The sequence below is a fragment of the Rhinocladiella mackenziei genome (assembly GCF_000835555.1).
Source record: "Rhinocladiella mackenziei CBS 650.93 unplaced genomic scaffold supercont1.8, whole genome shotgun sequence".
In the NCBI taxonomy this organism is placed as follows: domain Eukaryota; kingdom Fungi; phylum Ascomycota; class Eurotiomycetes; order Chaetothyriales; family Herpotrichiellaceae; genus Rhinocladiella; species Rhinocladiella mackenziei.
This window is the reverse complement of record NW_013550597.1, coordinates 1,219,353-1,238,350: the sequence shown is the minus strand read 5'-3', so window position 1 is coordinate 1,238,350 and position 18,998 is coordinate 1,219,353. Positions and strand designations below refer to the sequence as shown.

Here is an 18,998-nt window from a genome sequence, read left to right as displayed (position 1 = left end):
GCTCTGCCGTCTTGTCATCTTATTCGGACTAGATCCGAGCCAAATTGTATCCTCGACCTCAATGTTAAGATCTGTGAGGAAGCACCTGCAATGCAGGGTGGCACGTCCCGCTGCACCTCTACCGAAGCTCCTTTTGACGTTCATGATTCGAACACTGGCTGTGCAAGCACGATGAGGTCGAGGAATTGCCGATACGTACATTAGAGGTCGGCCACGGTTCACTGAGCAGGTAGACTCAACCGGAGGAGAGGGACAATACCCGACCGCACACAATGCAGAGATCCTTGTGAGTACAGTATTTATGCAATCATGTGGATATCAAAGCGAGTGAAGATTTTCGAAGCTCTTACTGGCATCTCTCGCCCACGGAGATGACTCCATCACCGACGCATACTTCTACAGGCAGTCCCCCTGGGTTGATGCGCCTGTCGCCGTTGGGACCGGGGATTGGACTAATGCCTTCGACAGAGCCCGAGCCTTGGTCTCGGAGCTGACGGTTGAAGAGAAAGTCAACCTCACAGGAGGCGTCCAAGCCCGGAATGGCTGCTCTGGAAACATTCCAGCCATCGAACGTCTCTGGTTTCCTGGCATGTGCTTGACAGACAATGGACAGGGTGTCAGAGTGACAGACTTTGGGAGTGGATTCGCGAGTGGCATTCATGTTGGTGCTCGGTATGTTCAGATTTATAGACGGTGAACGATTGTAGCTGACATTCATTCACCGCCAGGTAGCTGGAATAAAGAGCTTGCATACCAACGAGGTCTTGCCATGGGTTCTGGATTCCACAAGAAGGGCGTCAATGTCATGCTCGGTCCCTGGTTGGTCCCCTAGATCGCATTGCTCTTGTTGGGCGCAATTGGGAAGGGTTTTCAAATGATCCGTACCTTTGTGGTGCTCTAGTTGAACAAACCGTGCGAGGCGTGTAGCAGAGAGGCGTGATCACAAGCAACCAAAGCAAGTAACTTCTTTTCACGTACCCGGGCCTCCTTCGTTTACCTTTGCTTCAGCACTTCATAGCTAACGAAGAGGAACTCTACCACAATCCCACCACTGAACCCTCCACCAACAATACTATCGAATCCATTTCCTCCAACATCGACGACCGCACAATGCACGAGCTGTACCTGTGGTCTTTTTACCGACGCCGTTCACGCCGGCTCCATGTGCTCCTACGGCTGCTAGAATGCGCTCAACCAAAACAGAAGAGGCAACCCGATGGGACTAGTCATTCGCACACCATGACGTTGAAGAGAAAGCAAACCAATCCATCTCAACAACGCCGAGTCGCAAGATGCTTGCAGTGTAATGTAGTAGCGTCGAATCGAATATTCCTTACAGTGCAATACTAGTACGATAACACCGCGTCACACGCTGCAATGCAGACAATTCGCTGCATATTGCAGTATTCATCCAACAAGGTCAGTCAGTAAAGGAGATTCCCACGCAGAAGGGCTTTTAACGCTGATTCTGAATTAGTATGCTGGTGGGAAGTACCTTCCTCTGGGGCGGATGATTACAGTGTTGCTCTGAAAAAGGATCCAAAAAGTCGCATAGACATCCCTTGTCTTCTTAACGATGCCCTGTCATGTCGCTTTCTTTGTACTGCTCTCGAAGCCACAATGAAGGCATTGTTGTCGTTGCCTAGCACCGTCATGACACTGAGCGAATAGGGCGACCCTGCCGTATATCTTGTCTTATTCTCTTCAGATGCCACGACAATATTCGTTTTATTTTCAAACCGCACCAGCGAGTATTCTCCGCTCCCAAGTTCATCCAGACAAACAACCGCGTGCATATCGCTTCTTTGAACGGCCCACTTACGAAAATGCGATTTCGATTCTCGGAGTTTTGGAGAAGAGGTTCGACGAGAAGTAAGTCCAATAGTGTTTCTGATACCACTGGCTTTACACCACCACTCCCTAGCACTGCTGGCAGTTATGCCTTTTCCTCTGCATGGCCTCCCCCGCCACCACCTCCATTTCCACCAAACCGAGAAGACTCTCCGACTCCAGCAAGCTTCGTCTATGACAACGGTACAGGGAGGCTTGATCCCGGACTTGTTCGTGATCAAGGCCTACCCCCTCATGTGAAGACCACCGAGCAATTTGCAACTTTCATCAAATCTCGCAATAGTCGAGGTGACAGATCCCCAGTCTCTTCGTCACATTACTCGATGGATTCTCCAGTTTCAGCTATACCTCCATATCGTTCAATCCATCGTCCGAACATTGTACAGTCGGGTTCCTTCGAATTTTCGCGACCTTCTCGCCACAACGCTCGAACGGAACAAAATTCGACAATGTTTGGGGCGCGCAGAAAGTATGATGCACGACCTGTCTTTTGCATTTTACCGGGCACCACCCGAAAGCATAAATATGAGGGCTTCTGGTTGGGTAGGGCCACCATGCGAAAGATACCGACCGAAGCCGTGAAGGACCGAAAACGGTGGGTGGGAAAGCAGAGAGAAGGCGGCAACAATGAGAATAAGGATGTGGTAGAGACCAGCGGTTGGTATGATGATTAGACGTCTCCCGTTTTGGAATTCATCGCATGTCTCTTTGGCGCCGATGTCGGTCGTCTTGGGCTCAATCACTTTTGTCGGATTCCAGAGACCTCAACATTGTCAGTGCAGCGCTGCATCGATAATTCTCCTTCGCACTTCCTCTCCAAATTTTGAGCGAGTCCCATCTTGATCCATCATACCCATCTCAGCATCGACAGCAGCTTCATATGATTTGATGACACTGTCTTCGTCGACTCTTACTCCATCCTCTGCCAAAATTTTGATACATTCGGAGATTTTGGCAATCTCCTTTCTTGTCCCTTCGCCAATATCATCATTCTGGCTGGAATAAATTGCACTGCTGACAACATCGTCCAGATTCGATATACTGACTCCTCCATTCATTCTTCTCTGGTCTTCGGCTTGTTCCACGTGCTTGCTCAACCAGATATATCCGTTGACTCCGAGGATGACGTCGACATCGCCTCCACCCTGGGCACCGGTATTAATGGAGAAGACCTGTCTCCGGCTGCGTACGACACCACCACCTCCTCCGGTTCCGGAGACGGCGAGGAAGATCCCGTTCCGAAGCTTGCCATATTTCAAACTTCTGGTGTGTAAACTCGCAGTTCCGTCATTGCTACTGATCTGTTGGACTTCGGCCACTAGTAAATCTCCCTCTTGGAAATAGTTTCGCATCTGGAGTTCGTCTGCCGTTGTTCGTCGTCTCAAAATGCCTCCGGGTAAATTTATCGACGATAGGGGGAGTTGTGCAAGAAGAGGTGCTGCAACGTCCACTTTCCAGCGATTTTTCTGAACTTCCACGATGCGTCCTACCACCAAATCCCCTATTTCGGGAGTATACCTCGCTCGGAGCGGGGCCACTGAGAGAAGTTTGTTTGTTTTCCTTAATGGACCAGCCAGAGTAGCCGTGATTGTGCTTGACGATTGGGTCACGTAGGTGCCATGTCCTCTGTTCCAGAATCAGTCCTTTTTTTCGGTTCTGGGGCGATCTCATCCCTACCTCATCCACTGAGTATCATCTGTAATAATCTCCCCGGGGAGGAATATCTGCCTTGATCCTTCTAAGGCGAGTCGGCGGCGTTTCGAGGGTCGGTCGTCTGCATCGTCTATTGAGGTGTCGCTGTCTGCTTCATCGTCGACAGTGTCGTAGGATTCAATGGGCCCATGTTCCCCTTCAGGATCTGGTGGAAGCACGGCTAGACCCATCTTTGCGAAAGGTGTTGACACCCACTGGCCATGTTTGACACTGCGACTGTTCATCGTCCGAGGGTGTGTGAATTCTAGTGTCACGTGCTGATAAGAATCTTGACGGCATGCTTATCGGAAATGTTGCAAACTTGAAAAAGTCCGTTCATCCCGGCTGCCATTCTCCTTTAAATACATCCTCGTCTTCGTCGTTCACACAAGTTGAATTTCCCAGAGGTACATCATGGTTCGTCACAAGAAAGACAACTCATTCTCCAAAGCTAAAAAGTTCTCTACGAAACCCCGATACACAGCCCGCTCTGGTCGAGAAGACGGGGCAGATGGTGGCGTGTCGGAGCGCCCTCCTTTCAAGGCAGCTTGCTGGGACTTTGGCCATTGCGATGCGAAACGTTGCAGTGGGAAGAGACTCATGCATTTTGGCATGATGCGAGAATTACCCATAGGTCAAAAGTATCCCGGCGTTGTCATTTCGTAAGTATGCTCACCGTCTTCATTCCACCGTGTTTGGTTGACAAGATGGCGAGGCCAAACGCTAAGCGTGTACTATCACCTGCAGACCGTGACCTACTGGAGCAACACGGTGCCGCAGTCGTGGAATGTTCCTGGGCCAGAGTCCAGGAGATCCCCTGGTCAAGAATCGGTGGAAAATGTGAACGACTCCTGCCTTATCTCGTTGCCGCAAACCCCGTCAACTATGGGAGGCCGTGGCGGCTGAATTGCGTCGAAGCACTTGCGGCATGTTTTTGTATTTGTGGCCATGAAGACTGGGCGGAGATTGTCCTGCAGCATTTTCCATACGGCAAGCCTTTTCTTGAAATCAATTCACAGCTCTTCAAGCGTTACTCGGCATGTCAAAATGAAGAGGAAATCCAAAGCGCGGAAGAAACGTGGCTTGCCAAACTGGAAAAGGAATATGCAGACAGCCGCCTAAATAAGGGCGCCACAGATGGAGAAGACGACGACTGGGCAGGAGGGAACATGAACAGAAGAGATGTTCCGGACACTGACGAGGATAAGTCCGTCGATGAAGAACATCCAAAATCCGATTCCAACGAGGACGACGAGAGCAATTTACTACAACAGAGTATGCCATTGAATCTACCACCAGACGAAGATGAAGAAGCCGAGATGGCGGAAATCAGACGCAAAATCCTGGCATCAAAGCCATTTACAGACTCACTGGGTCCCGCCGAGACACGCAAAAAGGAGGCTCAACAAACCGAAAGGATGCCCCACGAAAATGGCCTGGCATCGACCACGGAACCACCACTTCACCATGATTCCGACGCCGAATCGGGCTCTGGAGAAGAAGACTACGACGACTTTGATCAGATCGCAAACGCCACGCCCGTAACAGACCGTACAGGAATAGCTGCACGGGAGAGGCAGAAGAAGCTAGAGCAAGCGAGTGCATCATTCTCACGCACCATCGTTTCGGCACCGAAGAAATGGTAACTCGGGGGTGGTTCTGGCGGCGGGCTGGATGGAAAGGAAACTAGAGCTCGAGCCTCATGAAAATTCGCTGTATCGTCTGGCAACCCGTTGAATGCAAAGATCGGTCCAGGATCAAGCTGGAGAAATGCAAATCTTTCTTCGCGCGGAAAAAAGAGAATTGGGAATCAGGGGAAGGAGATTGACACTCACGTGTTTCAAACAGGTTCGACGGGGGTTGACTTCAACCCTGAATCTCTCCAAAGCAGAGAAAACAAAGGATCGGCATTTTCTCGTCGAAATTTAACAGCGTTACTGCTGTCGATTCCATCCGAGCAAAACGCAAACGTCTTTGGAGAAGCGACTTGGTATTGAGGGCTCCTTACGAGCAAGTGCCCATCCCGCCGCCATGCCCAATTGACACTTTTCAAGGAACGGACCACATATCGTGCTTGGATGAGGGCGGAAGATTGGTATCTTGAATTTCCCCCCTCCCAGATATTATCCGGGTTCTCTGAGTCCGTTCTCCAGCCCGATTGAAATCACGCGGATCGACCCGAATATGATTGCGCAGAGCGTCGAACAGGATACGAAATCCGTGCATAAACCCAATAACGAGCACTCATGCCAGCCCACTTATTGACCATTACGATCGCTCTCTCTTCCCTTCCCACCAAACCCAAAAACTTCCCATTTGCCCGTCGTGCGGCAATTCCACGTGAAATTTTCCCACCGAATTTGATCAACACCGAACCAATTACCCAGCAGTGCCAAACTCCTCTCTAGGAACCTTCTATGAGCTGGGTGAAATAATCGAATAAATTTGATCCAGAAGTCCTTATCCAAAAACCCCGCGTGATCAATTCATAACTGACTGGTAGGCGGCCGCGTAGGAGCCTGGCCACGGTGACAAGAAGGCGTCGCCCACGGATTCCTGTGAAATTTGACCGCCGGGTAAATGGGGTGCGAGTCTCATTTGAGTCATTGGGCGAATGCTGAATTGGCCTAACGGCAAGAAATTTTGTGGTGGCTGCGCATCCATGGGGATGGTGCAGGAGCTCATATCGAGAAAAGAATCAACGTCAATATCTGAATCTCGGTGGCGCTCGGAGCGGAAGGCTTCGGTGTGAGAATCCACGACTTTCATGTCCGGTCGCATTAGCGGTGGGGAATTGTTGGCTGCAAATTGCTCAGCCGTGTCGGGCTCAGGAGGAGTCACCAGTTCTAAAGATGCGACGGTTCGAGGACTGGGAGTTTGATTGTCCGCAGCCTCCTGAGAGACATCCAAGGCGGGCGCTGTGGATGCCGGGTGGCCTTCTCTGATGTGATCAGCCCCGGCCAGAGGTTTGATGGGAGAACTTGAAGGTGCGGGTTGAATCTGGATTGGTTTGGTGGGAGCACTATTGAGATGGTGCGATTCTTGGGAAGACCGTGGCTCATCGATCAAGTGAAGTCCTTTCAAAATGGCCATGGTCGTAACCGCACCGGTCGACTCGTCTGGTATGTCTCCTGGAAAATCGGATTTCGTCCGACATGCCCAATACAATTTTTGGAGGGCGGTCTCGGTCACGTTTCGCATCTGGCAGTAACTACGAACGGCTCAAAAAGTGCATCTGGTGATGTGGAGAGGAAATGTCCTTACTAGTTTCTTGCGTCTCGTCCTCGGGGTAATGTGTATTTGCATTCGCTGCCCACGGCCTGACAGGTCTTGCAATTTGAAGTTCCGTCACACTCCTGAGAGTCAGTGACAGGCGTGAAGATCACGTAACGGAGACTTACCTTGGCCTTCTTGAATTTACAACGATCACAAGCTCGACGAGTTCGTCGCCTCACGTCGTTGTTACTCTTTCCCGTGCTTGTTGGCTTCAGCTTTGGCTTTGAATTTGCCATGATCCATTGAGAAGGAGGGAGACCAGATTCATACCCGAATGACGCAGAGGAGTATGTAATATAAGACGACCAGGAAAAAACTTCCGGCCTGATAAAAGGTCCATCGTTGGCTCTTACGAAGTGGGGGAAAGTGGCATTCTGTCAATTTCCCACAAGGGACATGGTCAGAGCGGAGTTCTGGGAGATCTGTAGATCACATACGACACAGGTTTGCAAGTCGTGGGGTGAGATGGCTCCGCGGAACCAGCATGTCATTCACATGAATATCACCTGCATTGAAGTCGGATTTGGCAAAAGTCAGTCCATCGTGGATGGTCCTGCGGAGTGACATCAATGCTAGGCCACGATCGGATCTACTAGGCCAGATTCGGTGCATTTGATGCAAGGAGGACACCGTGACGGCGACCAGTTGGGTTTCGGGATTGGCGAATTGACGATGGCAAATGACGCCGGGCGCCAACATGGCATTCTGTAAACCGCGCCAGGACTGCAAAACGTTGGGGAAAGGCCATGCCACGTAAAAGAAAAGATCGTCCTTGCGCTTACCTACCAAACGTCCCCCATACTTGAAGTAATTGCCATCCGGAAATGCAAGTCCCTGCATAAGTTTTGGAGCAATCAAATTCGACTGTGGGAAATAATTCCCACACACTCCCCCATATTGTCGTCATCTCGATCATAAAGAAACCATTGTCTAGGATATTTTGTTCCCGAGCTCTTCCACCAGCAACACAAGATTCACTGGCATGCCGACATGGTGATCTATCGAACAGTCTCATCGCGGCTTCCCCTCCACTCCTTTCCGCCTCCTTCCTCGCTCTCTTTCCCCCCGCCGGGCAGCTGCGGTTCCTGGTTGGAATCCCAATTCCCTGTCCGGATCTCTGCTCCGGTGCGGATGAAATGGCACTATATGTATCTGAAAGACTGACCAGGTCGACGTCGCATTCACACACATATCCCATTCGCTGCACCCATGGCTTGGCCAATTTCCTCCAGGGCCGAACTTTCCCTTCCAGACGCCTCCGGTCTAGAAGAATTTCTCCTGCTCTGCAATGCCAGACCTGACGACGGACTTCCTCTCGAAGATACACCATCACGGAATGAACAAGGAATGTCTTCGACCGGAATGACCAATTCTCCCCGTCTTTTCTCTCAAGAACAAATTCCACAAATTGTCGAACCCCAATATCTACACTTGGTGTCCACGCCAGAACATGAACACGTGGGCTCGCCCCACCCTCAAACTAGGCCAATCGACTCAACGGACAGTGACCTCTCTGCAGATCTCCAACGAACTCTTCGACGAATGTATCTTGCCGCGAGTGACTGCAGCAACGACTCATACCGACCTCGGACCATCCAAGCAAGACCAAGAAAATCCTCCGCCTCCAAACGCCGTGTAACTCCACGTTCGGAAAAACATGCTCGAGAACTCGAACTCAACCGGAAAGCCGCCGCAAAGTGTCGAAACCGACAAAAGGCATTTGTGGAGCACCTGGAAGAACGATGTCGCGAAGAACAGGAGAAAATGCGCATCCAGACCTCGCTTGTCCATGCTTTACACGACGAAGTGGTCGCGTTGAGAAATGAGGTCATGCGTCAGAGTCTCTGTGAATGCCACTTCTTGGTGGACAGCGGCACCTCGGTCTTGTCATGATATAACGGCAGCCGCCGAAACCCTTTCTGTACTCGACAAGCAATGCAACCAGATTAGATCACAACACGTCGGATCCCTACGGTATTACGAAGAAATTCTTCAGCTTCAAGCTTGATTCCAATAAACCCAAGTCATCTCCGGCCAACTGTCGAGGTGATGGCTATCAGAATCTAGACGTCGACGACCAGGATCTCACCTTCCCAGACCAGCCAACAATGCGGGAAGCACTTTGGCGGGCAGTCCGGCAAGTTTGGCCTGACTGTATTCAAGATCCCTCCATCAGAGCACTAGATGCGGTTGTTGATGTCGACACCGATGGGAAGCCGAGTCGACCAGCTGGAAAGTCTATCATCACCCATTGTTCTCAAAATTTGTCGCACTTAAGGAATCCTCTCGTGAGTTTTGCCCGCGGACCACGCCAAAGTTGAAAGACCTAACTGAGATAGGTGAAGCCGAGGAGGCCCCCTTCCGCCGTCTGGCGTCAGGTACATGTGACTTCGCATCATTAACACGATTCGAGTAGCTAGGGGGAAGAGGGTGCAACACGAAAGTTGGACTAGCGGGAGAAATGCAGAATTCTTAGTCTTCAAAGGAGTCGATTTTCGAATGTTTCTCGTGTACATCAGAATCAGCGAAGAAGTCGATGATATCTCAAAAATGTCCTGACAGTATCACCATACCTCACCCAACCGCCTAGGTATGTAATGATATCGGATCCAAGTATATCTCAAAGGGCAGCTCTGTACGGAGGTGTCTTCCCTTTTTACTCCAAAGAGGTTGTAGCATGCGCTGAGTCGAGCAACAAGGGCGGAAGTCTCATACCTTTGGACTCGAGGGAACGGTGGTGCGCATAGATGGGCAGGAAGTCGCCTCCATGGTGTCCCTGACCATTCCAGACGGTGCCGTACCTGTGACCTAAGGAGATGTTGCTCATAATGGTTAGCAAGCAGCACGCCCTGCTAGTGTCCAGCATCGAGGCCCAGTATATATTAATACAATGTGTGTGGAAATCTACAACTTCGCCGCCACACTCTCCCTCTCCTTCTTGGCTTCGTCTCTCAATATCCTCTTGAGAATCTTCCCAGACGCATTCTTCGGAATCACATCTTTAAACCTCACACCGCCCTCAAGACGCTTATACTTCGCCAACGGTCTCCCCGCAAATTCCATGACATCTGCCTCCGTGAGATTCTTCGGGTCTGAACCGGGTCTCCGAACGACATACGCACGAGGAACTTCACCATCCACCGCACTGGCGGCGGGGACACCAATGACAGCCGCATCCACGATGTCAGGGTGCGTGAGCAGCACGGCCTCGATCTCCGGCGGCGCCACCTGGAAACCGCGGACCTTGATCAACTCCTTCTTACGGTCGACAACGTACCACAGTTTTGTCTTGCCGTCGCAGTACATGACGTCGCCAGTGTGGAAGAAGCCATCTTGGTCAAACGACATCTTATTCGCCTCCGGATTGTTGAAGTATCCCTTGATGACCGTGGGGCCGCGCACGCACATTTCGCCCACCACATCATATCCACTAATATCATTGCCTTCATTGTCGATGAGTTTCGCATCAATGCCAGGCCGGATCCGGCCGACGGACCCCGTCAAGTCGTCTTCCGGGTAATCGAACCAGGTGAGAATGCACGATACCTCCGTCAAGCCGAGGACCTGCGTGAACGGGGCGCCGGGCCGGAAATGTCGTCTTATGCCCGCTTGCGTCTCTTTGCTCAGCGGCGCAGCGCCCGCCAGTGCTTGCCGGACAGATTTCATCGAATACTTGTTCAGCAGAGGAGACATGACGATGGCCACGGCCATGGCAGACACGACATACAGTTCCGTGACTTTGAATTTCTCCACATTGGCGAGGAACGGCTCCAACTCGAATCGCCGCATAATATACGCGGTCTCGCCGTTCTTGAGTACCGTGGTATGCGAGCGCGGCGCCACGGCGGCATGGAACATGGGCATCGAGAATAAATGGATGGGTTCATACGGTCGTTGTTGCACCGCAAGACCGTAGCACAGCTCATGCTGCGCAATCAAATTCCGATGCGTCGTCATCGTGGCTTTCGGGAGACCCGTGGTGCCGGAACTCGTGAGCCTCGCGGCCGTCGTGTTGGTACATGTTTCCCCATCGTTGAAGCGCACCCAATCTTCTTCTCCATGCTGCATTAATTCCGTCCAGCTGTCGAATCCGTTCGGGACTCTCTGATTGGGTTGCGTGTTGAAGATGCGAATACTCGAGTGGGGAATTCCTGCGTCCTTCGCTGTTGGGAGCAGGGAATCAAGTAGGTCAGGCTCACAAACGAGAAATGTCGCCTGGGTGATTTTCACGTGATGACGCAGTTCATGCGGCGTGTAGCCTGGGTTGGTGCCGGCGAAGATGGCGCCGGAGCCAATGATGGCGAGCACTAGAATGGGATAGTAGATGTCGTTGAATGAGTGGATGATTACACAGTCGCCCTTTTGTACGCCGGCGTGATGGAGGCCCGCGATGAGTTGGCGGATGACCTTGCGCGCTTGGACGTGTGAAATTGAGCGTGAAGTTTGAGTAGCGTCGATGAAGATCTAGAATATGAGTTATTTTATTGAGATTACGATCTCGGTTGGGGGATTGCCGACGAATTCGGACGATGTGAGACGCACTTACCGGTTTATTCACATCGTAGTCCGGTTCATCGAAGATCCATGACAGGATATCTTTGTTCGGCAGAGCCGGTGCTTCTGTCGCGGCGAAGAAAACCATGGTGGTGTTGTCTATTCTTGCTCTATGATACCGTTCTGATGGATGGATCCTCTGCTGTCGATTGAAATAGAAAAGAATAGTTTGGGTTATGAAGATCCAAATAACTGCCGTCTAATTTAAAGGGCTTGATGAAACGAAGAGAAATCTATTGGACCAGCAATTTAATTCTCGCAGCTGAGGACGGAGTATGACGGGCAGAAAGTTTCTCATGCACGGGCATCATGGCACGATCCTTAACAAATATAAGCTCCACAGAAATAGTCAGCCTGAATCATTCAGCTTAGCTTAGCAGAGCTTATCCCGTCATCTGTGCTCTGACAGGTCAGGCTCCTAACGTGAGAAACATAGGAGGCCTGAAAACAAGGCGGTCCCATCTGGCTAGCTAACCCTGGAACGCAATCTCATGGTGAACGCGACACTGTATCAAGGCCTCCCCAGACATGGATGATGGAGACCACCTTTATCAAAGGGCTCGATAATGAGCTTAACTGGGAATGTGGACGTAGACTGTGAAGGTCAAGCAGTGGAATCATGAGATGGGAGCGGGCATAATCCACTGGGGATTCCTTTCTTCTGGTTAGGTTGACTCAGAAATTGGTCACCCTTGTGGTATTGACAAGCGACACTCTATGTGGAGCGTTCTCCGGTCATTCCACTATCGCAGGGACCTTTGCAACGTTGACTTGAGCGGTATCTCGCGTTCAAGTTGAGGCGTGCTGGAACTGTTCCCAATATCCACAACCCAGGTGACCTAATCGTAAGCTGACGTAAGCGAGGTGGGATGGACTGATATCTCCGTCTGTCACAAATACCGTAACCAGGCTGTATGTGTAGGTAGAAGATGTCCTGCTACAAGCTCTTATGATCGACGGGGGCGGGAGGTCGATAGGAAATACCTCCAGAACGTTTTTGTATTCGTCTCGATTTATGGTAGAGCCTTGACAAACCAGATGGTATTTTGATCTCTGCCCTGCTCGCCACTGGCACCACCATCAAGCACGACAGGAAACTTTGTAAATCCCACCCGTGGATAAAACTTTTTGGCATCCTCATTCGCCGCTGCCATGGTTAAATGAACGCCTTTGACACCGGGACTCTTTTCCTTTACCATCTTGCAGAATCGCTCGATGAGTTGTCGTCCGTAGCCTTGTTTCTGATACGGTCCCAATATATCGATATGGAAATGCGCCGGGAAATTTTCCATCAATTGAGGATATTCTCCGTGTTGCAGGCTATCAGGATTGTACATGATCTGTCTGAGTGCATTTGGCAGATTTTCATTCCACCCAACTGCTTCATCAGGGCCGGGCTTCTCGAACCCTGCGGACTTTAGGTATGGGATGTAGATGTCCTTGTATTTTTGTGCGAAAGAGGGCGTGTCTGGTGCGCCGAGGAGGTATCCAACGGCTTGACCATTGCCGTCGTCGAGGACGAGACAGGAATCTGGCGTTAACATCAGGTAAGGGCGACACCAGAGAAAGGAGGCATAATGAAGGACAGGATCGCCTGCTGCACGGAGATCGGGGGCCGCGGTTTCGCGGAACTAGAGCCAAACTTTGTCAGAGTGTCATTTCGTTTCATTGGGTTTGGCTGACGTACAATACGCACCATGGCATCTTTGTCGGATTCCTGATACAAGCGTATGAATGGCATATTGTTAGTCGTGCGATATCACTAGTCAGTATTGCTCGAGAAAGGAACACTCTGACATAGGCACAAAAGGTTGGGGTTCAAATCATGACTTGAAGAGTAGAGACATGAGGGATGACCATGAGAACCCTCAGGACATTCTCCTGGCGGTCATGTAGTTCTTGGGGCTCATTTGGACGCGAAGAGGAAAGACGGTCTCAAGACCAGATCTACAAGGAATGTCGTATTGAGCTTCGCATTTGAACTGATGGAAGGGAAAATGATCACAACTCTAACCAGGGGAAGAACCGAAGTTTATCCGTAGATGGAATCGGAAGGGGAAGTCAGGGGCCGGAGCAGCCTCGCTTAAACTTTCATATCGAACTGTTCTCTCATCATACATGCTCATGTCTCCCTTTGTGGTAGAAGGAGATGTCTTTCCTTCTCTTTCGATATCAGACTGCAAGCAACAAGTAGCCAACTGACAAATCATCCTTCTGCGATGTGGTTTGACAAACACATCTCTCTTTTCGAATCACCGTTTCAGGGCCCATGGTCTCCGAAGAGACAATCTTCCTCGCTTTCAGCACCTTCTCCAGCCTGTTCCTCCTCTTCGGTCTTTGCAGTCATCTCTTCTTCCTCAGCATTTCTGTTTAGCCTCTCTGGCACCATCAACCATCAGTCCAGCCCCTTCTTCTGTGTTCTCGAATCGTTGGGCGCCATTAGCCTTTCCGTGTGGCGGACTGACGGTGAAGCGCAGCTTCCGTCTTCCGGTTAGGTACGGCTGTCTGCATTTCTTGGTTGCTGAGAGCCACTAGTACCATCATGTGGTGGCTTGTAGTAAAGTCTCGGTCTAGATGGTAAGCATAGTGTGCGTCCAGATTTTGTTGGAGGAATCGTGAGTGTATTGTTGCCTGTATCCTCCTGGTGCGCAGCCCTTATCTGCCCAGCCCACTAACCTCCAGTTATCTTGTTCATCAACGGTTGATATTCATCGGGTGATGCCAGAGGTTGCCCTGGTCGAAAGACATATTGGAAGATGAGCAGAGTGCCCCTGTCGGGATCGGATGATTGCGATGGGAGGATCTGGTTCCAGAGCGGATGACCGATCAATTGTCCAGAGTTAGTGAGCGGGAAAGAATGTTGTGCCCTGGGTATTTGACAGGTCGAGGAGTGTACTGTGGCGACTGGAGAGGCGAAGGGTTGTCGAGTTGCCATGGGAGAAGCGGAGGATCGTGTGGTGGCCATTAAAGACGCCGAGAACTGCTGCGACGCGCTGCCTCTAATTCGCTTCGAGAGGGACATCTGTCTGGCTATAAACCCGATTGCTGGCTGCCTGGTCATTCTTGCGCAGGTGTCGCAAACAGGTTTGACGCTATTGCAGTTTCTACGCTGTAGGACAGAACTCTCACAGCGGTCTTTGGTGGCTTTATTTGGTCGGGGAGTCCTCTTGGGCGCCGCCGCCACCGCGGAGCCAGAGGAGGAGGAGGAGAATTGTTGTCGCCGGGAGGAAGAATTTGTGGGTTATATAGAGGGCAGGCTTGAATCTGGGGGTTGAGGCCATTATCATACGAAGTATGAGGAGGACAGAAATAGTAATTGCGTTTCTTGATGGCAGTGGTGATGAAATGGTTTGCTGGAAAACTTACCAAATATGCTGCACCACAGTTATTTATTTTTCTCTGCAGGGCAATCAAGGCAGTGTGCGATGTTGTCTTCACCACTGTTCACTGCCATCTGGGTCTGACGCAAACGACTCGTTTGGTGTAGGGAGAACTCTCCGTTCATGAACAAAGACAGTGAGTGGGAATTTCATTCCTGCCAGATATCCGGGTTGGACGCCTCGCACTGCCCGGAGCTCAAGCAGAAACCTATATCAACGACGTGTTCTTCGGGGTCTATTTCAATGGCCTGTGCCGTTCTGACAAGATGTCCTCCTCGTACGATCAAGGATACGAAAATTACCCAAGATAGGGTCCCACCTGGACTATGGTTCTCGTTCTTCTTCTTGAGACTCTGCAGTTCTCCTCGGTATAAGTACCTACATCTACTCCCATGAGCCAGGTGCCCATCCCCAAGCATTTTGACCTGGTTCTATATGTCCCATGTGGAGAATGCCAGGATTATCCGGCCTTGCCTTCTCGTGATCTCATGGCATGAAGAAAACACCTCTGTTCAGATGTGGCTTGACGGAATTCCGAGCAGAAATATTTGAGATGCGCGAAATCGCCACATATTTTTGACATTTGAGTTGAATATGTCTGTCGTCGAGGGAGGCAAACGTCTCGATCATGACCACGATGTATTGAATGTATGAGTGAAACGTTATTTCTGATCCGTAATCCTCCCCCGTCGCTACCGCTGTTCAACACAATCCGGGACTTTATCCGCTATGGCCTTCTGATCGACGACGTCCATCCCCAGACAAATGGCATGGAGCAGAGCACTTGACAGGGTGACCTGAAGGCCAGAACTCATCTCGACAGTTAGATCCGACGCAGCATTCCACGAATCCAATACCAAGAAACTGGTACCTTGAGCTCTTCTGCATTTAGTGGAACCGAGGAGTATCATTCACTCTTGTTATCATCAATACGCCCAACCCTGGCTGCCAACGGCACAGCTATATAATTGGGTAAGCTTAACAACAACAAGAAAAGCAAATTTCGCCGATTATGCTGCAATATGTCACGTTTCGCACTTGCATCAGAAGGAGAACATTCGAACCCCAACATGTCTTGGCGTTCACACCTACTCTGCACCGTACAAGACTGCAAATCACTTGTCATTCGGCCATCCGTTATTTTGCAGTATTGTAGGAGGTACTGAATGAGTATCTTTTTACTAGAAAACATGCCTAAAGCTGTGGTATTCTCGCTCAGCGGCCAGCGCTCCCAGGTCAAGGGGATTGGTCAGGACTGTGACCGAGAAAAAAGGCAACAGATGTCCTTCGTTCAGCCTGATTGACCAAGTCTTTTGACTTGGCCGCACCCAGACAAATTCAACTTCGACCTGGATGCATCTCTTCGTCAATCTGCTGCGATACGACACCACGAACCGAGAGCATTGCACCCGCTCCCGATGGAGCGCACATCGTCAGTGATTCCCTCTCGCTCATCCTGAACAATCATGTCGACGCCTTTTCCGCCTCGAAATCGCAGAGGTTTCAAGGTTGCCATTATCTGCGCCTTGAAGTTGGAGGCTGAAAATGTCCGAGCCGTGTTCGATAGATGCTGGGAAGATGAAGGAAAACAATACAACCAAGCAGAGGGGGATCAGAACGCATATACGACAGGAGTGATTGGAAAGCATAATGTTGTCCTAGCTCATATGCCTGATATGGGCAGCATCAGCGCCGCGACTGCAGCCGCTGGCCTTCGCTCTAGTTTTCCGGGAATTCAGCTCGCTTTGGTGGTGGGTATCTGCGGCGTTGTTCCCATTCATCCAAAGACGCAAGAAGAGATTGTCTTAGGGGACATTGTCATCAGCACGGCTGTGATTCAGTATGACTTTGGCAGGCAATACCCCAATGGATTCCGGAGAAAGAAGGAGATTGAAGACAGCTTAGGGAGGGCGAGCCCGGCAATCCGATCATTTATCAACATGTTACGGGTGCGTCACAATCACAGGCGGTTAACCAGGAACCTCACGCTGCTCCTGCAATCGGAGAATTTCCAGACAGAAGTTCCTGCCGCCAAATATCCTGGCGCGATTCGTGACCGGCTCTACGAGGCGTCTTACATCCATCAGCATCGACCAGGTGTGAGTTGCGACAACTGTAACAACAGCCTCGAGACTTGTTCGAAGAGCTGTGACGAACTTGGATGTGAGGAAGAAAAACTCATTGCTCGCAATCGGCTCAGCTTTCCCAAGACAGAAGATCTCTCACTTCTCCCAGATGATATACCCTTGATCCACTTCGGTAAATTCGGATCAGCGAACATCGTGATGAAGTCTGGAGTTGATCGCGACTGGTTGGCAGAATCCGACGGGGTGATCGCGTTTGAAATGGAAGGTGCGGGTGTGTGGGATCAACATCCTACCGTTGTCATTAAGGCAGCCTGTGACTATGCCGATAGCCACAAGAACAAGGATTGGCAAGATTACGCTGCCGCCATGGCCGCCGCCGGTCTCAAAGTCCTCTTGAAAGAGTGGACCACGCCAGACCAGTTGGCAGATAGAGGTGAGCTTTCTATATTCAGCATGATTTCATAACAATCGCCGCTCATTGTTCTCTAGATGAATCGCCCGGTCCGATATGGCACGTGCCTTTTGATCAATTGCCAGGATTTGTCGGCCGCACAGACGAGATCGAACACCTTAAGTGGAAGATCTTCGAAACAGGCGGTCGTCGCGTCGTTTCCGTACTGGGCTTAGGAGGCATCGGTAAGAGTCGGCTGGCGCTGGAGCTTGCCTACCAGATCAAGTCGGAGCATCCACAGCATTCCATCTTTTGGATCCAGGCCGCGGACCAACTGACCTTTGAAAGGGACGTGCTTGAGATTGGAAAGAAGCTCAGAATTCCGGGAATTGAAGACGACAAAACAGACACCAAGAGCCTCTTCAAGCAAAGCCTTAGCAGCTCTTCGACGGACCAATGGCTCTTGATACTTGACAACGCGGATGACGAAGCGTTATGGGGAGACCAATCGGATTCAAGCCCGGAGGTATCTTCACTAGTGGAGTACTTGCCGAAAACGACGAATGGCTCCATTATCATAACAACCCGGACGCGAGGCGTTGCTAATTTTCTGGCAGGAAAAGAAGTGATCGAATTACCCGAGATGTCGCCGCACGAAGGCGCAGAGATGTTCACAGAGGCGCTGCAGAATCCAGGTCTCGCTGTCGATCGTGTCGCCACATTGACCTTGCTGGAGAAGTTGGCCTTCCTCCCCCTTGCAATTGTTCAGGCTGCTTCATTTATCAACATGACCCAGCGACCTGTACAGACATATGTCGAGCTTCTCGACGAGCCTGAAGCAGAGGTGATCAAGCTTTTGAGCAAGGACTTTGGGGACCCATCCCGGTATCCGAATGCTAAAAATCCGATTGCCACTACTTGGCTCATCTCGTTTAACCACATCCTCAAGCACCACCAACTAGCGGCAAGGTTCCTTTCGTCTATGGCGTGCCTCCATGAAAAAAACATTCCACGATCGCTTCTGCCAGAAGCCGGCTCGAAGATAGATATTATCGATGCTATTACTACCTTGACGGGATATTCGTTTGTGAGAAGGCAGACAAGCAGTAATGGCCTTGGAGATGGCGAGGAGCTGTACAATCTTCATCGATTAGTGCAGCTGGCCGCTCGAAATTGGTTGAAGTTGAAAGGCTCGCTCACTGATTGGATGAGAACCTGCATCACACGAATCGCCCAGGTCTTCCCGACGCGAGACTACAAGCACAAAAGTATTTGGACAGTTTATTTGCCGCATGCTCAGCGTCTTTGCGAAGAGAACGAGGTCGAACATTTTCCTGATCGGTATCGGTTACTCGAGAAGATGGGCCTGTGTTTTGTTGTCGATGGGAAGTACGATGAAGCGGTAAAAGCTCATACAGCAACAGTACAGTGGAGGGAGTATAATCTGGGAGCTTCAGAACAACAGACACTTGAAGCTTACAACAACCTTGGAGAGGCGTTGAATTGGAAGGGTGATCGCTCTGCGGCCGAGAGGTACCTTCAAAAGGCTCTTAAAGGACAGAGGGAGATCCCCAAGGCGGAGCATCCCTCCACGCTGACCAGTATGGCCAACCTGGCGTCGACATACCGGAATCAAGGCCGATGGCAGGAGGCGGAAGAGCTTGACGTGCAAGTCATGGAAACGAGAAAGAGGGTGCTCGGGGCGGAGCATCCCTCCACGCTGACCAGTATGGCCAACCTGGCGTCGACATACCGGAATCAAGGCCG

General features: G+C 50.8%; 9 protein-coding genes across 9 annotated transcripts in view; 5 read left to right on the top strand and 4 right to left on the bottom strand.

The window, feature by feature from the left end:
- Nucleotides 1-272: 272 nt before the first annotated feature.
- On the top strand, nt 273-832 carry Z518_10054 (uncharacterized protein; the record flags this gene model as incomplete). Its single annotated transcript, XM_013412670.1, has 3 exons — nt 273-286; nt 334-672; nt 733-832. 3 exons carry the CDS (start codon nt 273-275, stop codon nt 830-832), a joined length of 453 nt encoding a protein of 150 aa, XP_013268124.1.
- Nucleotides 833-1,708: 876 nt separating this feature from the next.
- Nucleotides 1,709-2,525, top strand: Z518_10053 (uncharacterized protein; the record flags this gene model as incomplete). The annotated part of the gene is made up of 2 exons (XM_013412669.1): nt 1,709-1,872; nt 1,925-2,525. 2 exons carry the CDS (start codon nt 1,709-1,711, stop codon nt 2,523-2,525), a joined length of 765 nt encoding a protein of 254 aa, XP_013268123.1.
- Nucleotides 2,526-2,624: 99 nt separating this feature from the next.
- Nucleotides 2,625-3,734, bottom strand: Z518_10052 (uncharacterized protein; the record flags this gene model as incomplete). The annotated part of the gene is made up of 2 exons (XM_013412668.1): nt 2,625-3,477; nt 3,529-3,734. The coding sequence occupies 2 exons, from the start codon at nt 3,732-3,734 to the stop codon at nt 2,625-2,627; spliced, it is 1,059 nt and encodes a 352-aa protein (XP_013268122.1).
- A 223-nt stretch (nt 3,735-3,957) lies between these two features.
- Z518_10051 (uncharacterized protein) lies at nt 3,958-5,189 on the top strand (the record flags this gene model as incomplete). Its single annotated transcript, XM_013412667.1, has 2 exons — nt 3,958-4,205; nt 4,259-5,189. The coding sequence occupies 2 exons, from the start codon at nt 3,958-3,960 to the stop codon at nt 5,187-5,189; spliced, it is 1,179 nt and encodes a 392-aa protein (XP_013268121.1).
- An 835-nt stretch (nt 5,190-6,024) lies between these two features.
- Z518_10050 (uncharacterized protein) lies at nt 6,025-7,055 on the bottom strand (the record flags this gene model as incomplete). Its single annotated transcript, XM_013412666.1, has 3 exons — nt 6,025-6,754; nt 6,808-6,896; nt 6,945-7,055. The coding sequence occupies 3 exons, from the start codon at nt 7,053-7,055 to the stop codon at nt 6,025-6,027; spliced, it is 930 nt and encodes a 309-aa protein (XP_013268120.1).
- Nucleotides 7,056-8,028: 973 nt separating this feature from the next.
- On the top strand, nt 8,029-8,712 carry Z518_10049 (uncharacterized protein; the record flags this gene model as incomplete). Its single annotated transcript, XM_013412665.1, has 1 exon — nt 8,029-8,712. One exon carries the CDS (start codon nt 8,029-8,031, stop codon nt 8,710-8,712), a length of 684 nt encoding a protein of 227 aa, XP_013268119.1.
- A 1,011-nt stretch (nt 8,713-9,723) lies between these two features.
- Z518_10048 (uncharacterized protein) lies at nt 9,724-11,461 on the bottom strand (the record flags this gene model as incomplete). The annotated part of the gene is made up of 2 exons (XM_013412664.1): nt 9,724-11,283; nt 11,366-11,461. 2 exons carry the CDS (start codon nt 11,459-11,461, stop codon nt 9,724-9,726), a joined length of 1,656 nt encoding a protein of 551 aa, XP_013268118.1.
- A 925-nt stretch (nt 11,462-12,386) lies between these two features.
- On the bottom strand, nt 12,387-13,114 carry Z518_10047 (uncharacterized protein; the record flags this gene model as incomplete). Its single annotated transcript, XM_013412663.1, has 2 exons — nt 12,387-13,004; nt 13,061-13,114. The coding sequence occupies 2 exons, from the start codon at nt 13,112-13,114 to the stop codon at nt 12,387-12,389; spliced, it is 672 nt and encodes a 223-aa protein (XP_013268117.1).
- Nucleotides 13,115-16,219: 3,105 nt separating this feature from the next.
- Nucleotides 16,220-18,998, top strand: part of Z518_10046 (uncharacterized protein) — a gene marked incomplete at both ends in the record, with an annotated part of 4,224 nt that continues 1,445 nt past the window's right edge. Inside the window, 2 exons of the mRNA XM_013412662.1 lie at nt 16,220-17,273; nt 17,330-18,958. Of these exons, the coding sequence (XP_013268116.1) occupies nt 16,220-17,273; nt 17,330-18,958 (2,683 nt within the window). The remainder of the gene's footprint in view (nt 17,274-17,329; nt 18,959-18,998) is intronic.